The following is a 5,314-nucleotide window of genomic DNA, read 5'->3' as shown; positions in this document are numbered from 1 at the left end:
AAAAGAAAAAAAAAATATTTTTTTTCAATTTTTGGAAATAATAAATTTTTTCAAAATTGTTAAATATTTAAAACAAAATAAAAAAATAATTTTGTAAAAATATATTTTTTTTTTTTCACCGGAAACGCTATGAGGCAATTCGCTCAAGATTTTTGCTAAAATACCCTATAAGGCCTATATTTCAATAAACATATAAAAATTTAAAAAAAGAAATGATCGTAAATAGTAAATTAATTGTAACTGAAATTGTTTTAAAATTTTTTTCATAGGACTACTTTTTTTTATATATAGTAAAAAAGAAGAGAATTTCCAAAATTTACGATTTTATCCAAAAAACTCATAAATCCCAATATCTTCCATGCGCATACGCGAATCTAAATAAAACTCCAGTAAAAGAAAAAATGGCCAATTAGAAAAATTCTATATAATTTTTGATAAAAGACTTTCAAGAAAAGCGCAGTTCATTAACTTACCCCAGTTGCCAACTAACCCCCTGTCTCCCTATGCAAAGATTATTTTTATTTTAAACACTTCAGTTCACATTTGTTAGTTCGTTTTTACAATATAATAAAAGTAGATGAAAATTTATGCATTTTTATAAAGTAAGCAAATACATTTGAAAACATTTGAAAAACTAGGTACTGAAAGAAGATAAGTAAGATCTTATCGTCAGAACTTTATACTAGTGTAAACAAAATATTAGGTTTTAAAGTAGAACACAAGTAAAATGCAATAAAATAATATATACATACACATATAACTTTGTAGTGCACGTATTAAAGTTTAATAAATGTTTCAATAATATAAATATTATTGTTAAATTTTGATGATATGGGAGAGTAAAAGACTTTTCAGCTTAATTTTAAGAAGATGTAAAGAAGTAAATCAAAATTAAAATTACGGAAATTTTAACTTTTATTCCAAACATGGGGCCTGCAATAACCAATGCAAAATTGGTTAAAATTAGTTCGGCAAAAAGGCTCATAAAGAAGGCTAGTATTTCTTAGAGAGTATTTATTGGCAGGACTCAAGGCATTTAAATCATTAAAAACGGCAGGAGAAAGGTTATTTTTACATATTTATACAAAGCATAAAATATTAAAAATAATAAGTTTGCAAATATTAAGTATTCTTATTTCAAAAAAAAATTGTTTAGAGTGAGAAAAATAATTCACGTATTGCATGTTTCTGACCGCAACAGAGAGATTGTAACTTACTTTTTTTACTGTTTGCCCAAGCAATATTTGCATAATTAATAAAGCTTTGAATAAATGCATTATAAAGTTGAGATAAAACATTTCTATTTGTATAGATTCTGACCTTATAATAAATTCCAATATTTTTGGAAACTTTATTACCAACATAATTAATATGTTGCTTCCGTGTGATGTTCTCATTAAGGAATACAACTAAAAATTGTGTGACGCATTCTCTTTTTATTTAAATTTGGTCAGGTAGAGCTGAGGGTAAATAACGTTTTTTAGCAATCGAATTAAAAAAATTCTATTTTGTTTTTTTAATTTTTAGGGTCAGTTTATTGCATTTGAACCAGCTAGAAATATTCTTAAGTTCATCATTTTATAATAGTAAAGAGTTTATTAATATTGTTATCAGATAAAAATAAACTAGTATTATTCGAAAACATAATACTTAAAAGATTAAAAGTTATATGCAGATCATTAATGTAGATTAAAAAAAGAAGTGGCTCTAAAATTGATCCTAGCGGAACATTACATGAAATATCTAAAATATTTTTCTAATAAGGATTGTTAAAAGAAACAATTTTTTTTCGTTTGTTAAATAACTTTGAAACCATTATAAAAATACGCCATTTACTCCATAATAATTAAGCTTATGAATCAAAATGCCATGGTTTACAGTATCAAAAGCTTTGGTTAATTTAAAAGAATACCTAATATGAATTGAACATTTATGATAGAGATAGAGATTTCATGGAGGAATTGGATTATTGCATGCTCAATAGAACTTTTTTCTCTTTAAAGAAAGTATATAATCTTTTGTAAATAATTTTTTAAGATTTTTGAAAATGTTGATAAAATAGAGATAAGTCAGTAGTTACATATATTAGTTCTGTCTCTTTCTTTGTAGATTGAGATTGTCTTACCTATTTTTAACTGATCAGGAAAAACTTCGCGTTGTATTGACGCTTTGAAAACTTTAAATAGAATATCTTTGAATTGTTCAAAACATACTAAAAAAGAAACTACTGTTTCTATTTATTTCACCAGCTCCAGGGGCTTTGCTTTTTTAATAGATTAAAATGAAATTTGAAACTCGTGAATGGATACATCAAAAAATAATTCATTCTAGCAAAAGCAATCATCCATCAATATTAAAAAGTTATTGAACACAACTTGGGTATTAGTAATTTTATTTGCCAGTATGGAACCAATGTCAATGAAGAATTTGTTGAAGTAAAAGTAGTAATTCTTTTTTAAGTTTTTACGAGTTTTTTTAAATAGATATTTATATTCAGGGCCGTACCGAGCCAATTTTGCGCTTCGGGCAAGATAAGAAAATTGCGCCCCCCTTCCCCTCCCTTCCCCCTCCCCCTCCTTAAAAAAAAAAAAGATGAAAATTAAACGAAAAAAATGATTTATTGATCACAAAATTTATCACATCAAGTTATATGTAAAATTTGTCATTAAGGTTGCACAAACTTTAGTTCAATGCCACTTTTCTGGCTTTTCTTGAAGCAAATTCACTAATGACATCATCAAAATCAATGTTGCTTGCTACTTCATTTTTAATTGAAATTATAGCTAAACTAGACAAACGTTCTTGGCCAATTGTTGACCTCATATAGTGTTTTATGAGCTTAAGTTTACTGAAACTTCTCTCACACGTAGCAACTGTGACTGGTATGGTGAGGAAAATGCGAATAGCAATTGTTGTGTTGGGATAAGCATCGGTCAAAGAATATTTATGAATGAGCTGCAAAATGTTGATCGGGCTAGATTTTTCAAAGTTGTCCATCATTGCGGCAGCTTGATATTTTAAGCTTGCCATTTCTGACTGGAAATCGGAAGAATCTAAATCTGCCTTGTCAATTTGAGATAAATTTGCAGCTTTTTTCTTGAGTTCATCCACTGAACTTTTAGAGAGTGAATGCCCACTGAGGTAGCCAAAATCAGAGGATACAGCAGACATCAGCCTCAAACCGCCACTCTATTTGTGTAATAATGCTGTCAAACACAAGGTTGCACTGAGATCCGAATTCTGTTTCTGCTGTGAGAAGGTGAGAGTCATCTTCAGCTTCATAAAGTGCTATTCGCTTCACTTTGCGCTTCCTCTTAATTGGAAAGCCACCATCAATTCCGCTCTGGTTAGCTTTTTCTGTGGATAATATTGTCCACCCCAACATCTCAAAAATTCTAAATGAAAGCCTTCAACCATTTCATTTTTTTTACGGCAATGTCAATTGAAATGGTATTTGACTGAAGCAGTTTGTTTTTCTGGTCAACTAGAGAAAGAATTTGACACCAGAAATCCAACAAACACAAAAAACTGATATCAATATGAATGAGAAGTTCTTTTGCACTGCTAACTGTGACAGCATTTGTCATGGGATTGTGGATAATGGATTCCAAAACTTGAAGAACATCTTTGATTTGTCTGTACAATGGTGTAGTTGCTTCTTATTTGGTAGACCATCTTGTGTCACTATTTCTTTTTAATGAGATGGTCAACGTTTTCATCAGTTTTTCCCATCTTGGCGTGAAGCTTGAAAAAAAGTTAAAGATGGCTTGAACCTTTCCAAAAAACGTAATCATGAGTGGGGAAACCTCAGCAGCATGAACACCAACAAGATTTAAAGTGTGAGCTGCGCATGGAACAAATCTTGCTGACTCATTAAGAGAATGGATGTGAGCTTTGACACCATTGTATTTTCCAGACATATTGGCTCCATTGTCATAGCCTCGGCCCCGGCAATCGGAAATGCTTAGACCATCCTTCTCCAATTTTTTACTTATCTCTGTTGCAAGACCTTTTCCGGTTTTTTGGTGAGATTCAATGAAGTCCACAAAGCTTTCCTTAATTGTGCAGGTTTCATCACTGATGCGGACATACCTGATGATCTGAGTCATCTGCTCTTTGTGGGAGGTATCTGGAGTGCAGTCAAACAGAACAGAGTAGTATTTAACTTCTTTGATGTTTGACCAAATTTCTTTCCTGACTTTCTGCCCAAGTAACTCAATCAGCTCATTTTGAATTCGAGGAGAAAAGTAGGATGTTATGGTTTTTTTTGCTTTAACGGACGCAATGTGTTCAGCCACTAAAAGATAATAATGGCTAATCAACTCAATTAAGCTCAGAAAAATGCCACTGTTTTGTTGACCGATGTCTTCTGTTGTTCCCCGAAGGGCAAGATTGTTCTTGGCACAGAACAAAATTGCATCAACAATCACTTTTAAGATATCTCTCCTCTTTTTCATCTCTCCACTAATAACTCTCTACAAATCAGAATTCAGGGTCTTTCCTTCCTTTAGGTTTTTTTCAAAAGTTTTCTGATCAGAATAGCATTTTTGGTTTTCATTGTTGTTTTCATGCTCAGGAATTCTTTGGTTTTAGTTTTTTCCAGACACAAAACCCTTTAGAAATTTCTGAGAAATTGTTGGTTTTTGTTGTTAAAAATAACAAACAGCAAAAACAAAATAAAGAATCTTTTTTATTGCTGTACTGCAGCCAAGTGCGAACAAATTTTTTACCATTGGGATGAATTTTTTCATACCATTTTGAGCTGAAGTGTCGCATTCTGTTGTCAAAATCACACAGCGTGTTTGGGAAAAATTCTCTTCTGTCTTGCTCTGGCCTATGCTCAATCAAAAAGCATCTTGTTTTGTCCGTTATTTTAGGCCATGTTGCTGGATCCCTATGTTGAAAATTTTCTTCTGAGGCCACTGGAATTTCTGAGATTTCTGAATGAAGTTCATCCTCGTCCATTTCAGCTGGGCCTGAAAGCTAGGCATTTTCATCTTCCCTGGTTGGTTCTGAATCAGTTGTGCAAAATTCTTCTTGTCTTTGGCTGATGAAAATCTTCTCTTAAATTAATTCCAAATGATGATCTGAACTCAATTAAAGTCAATTATAGGATATGAAGAATTGTCATTAATTTCAATACAAACATCCTCTGAAATAATTTGTTTCTCCACTGAGTTTGTTACCAACCACTTTTTGAAACAGTTTTGCAGTTTCTCGTCACTTTCTTGGCGCTGTTTTCTTTTCTTCTTAAATTCAGCACCAGATAACTTTTGGGTTTGACTCATAATAGAATTATAATGCTCAAAAGTTA

The 5,314-nt window shown here is 31.3% G+C and overlaps 1 protein-coding gene across 1 annotated transcript; it reads right to left on the bottom strand.

The window, feature by feature from the left end:
• Positions 1 to 3,659: 3,659 nt before the first annotated feature.
• Positions 3,660 to 4,457, bottom strand: LOC136074052 (zinc finger MYM-type protein 6-like). Its single transcript, XM_065786350.1, has one exon. The coding sequence runs from the start codon at positions 4,455 to 4,457 to the stop codon at positions 3,660 to 3,662; it is 798 nt and encodes a 265-aa protein (XP_065642422.1).
• Positions 4,458 to 5,314: the final 857 nt, after the last annotated feature.

The sequence above is a fragment of the Hydra vulgaris genome, chromosome 01, assembly GCF_038396675.1.
Source record: "Hydra vulgaris chromosome 01, alternate assembly HydraT2T_AEP".
Taxonomy (NCBI): Eukaryota; Metazoa; Cnidaria; class Hydrozoa; order Anthoathecata; family Hydridae; genus Hydra; species Hydra vulgaris.
This window is presented reverse-complemented; position numbering and strand designations above follow the sequence as displayed.

Bases quoted from the DNA above. Each gene is read 5' to 3' on its own strand.
- LOC136074052 (XM_065786350.1), bottom strand. From the start codon at position 4,457: ATGAAAAAGAGGAGAGATATCTTAAAAGTGATTGTTGATGCAATTTTG.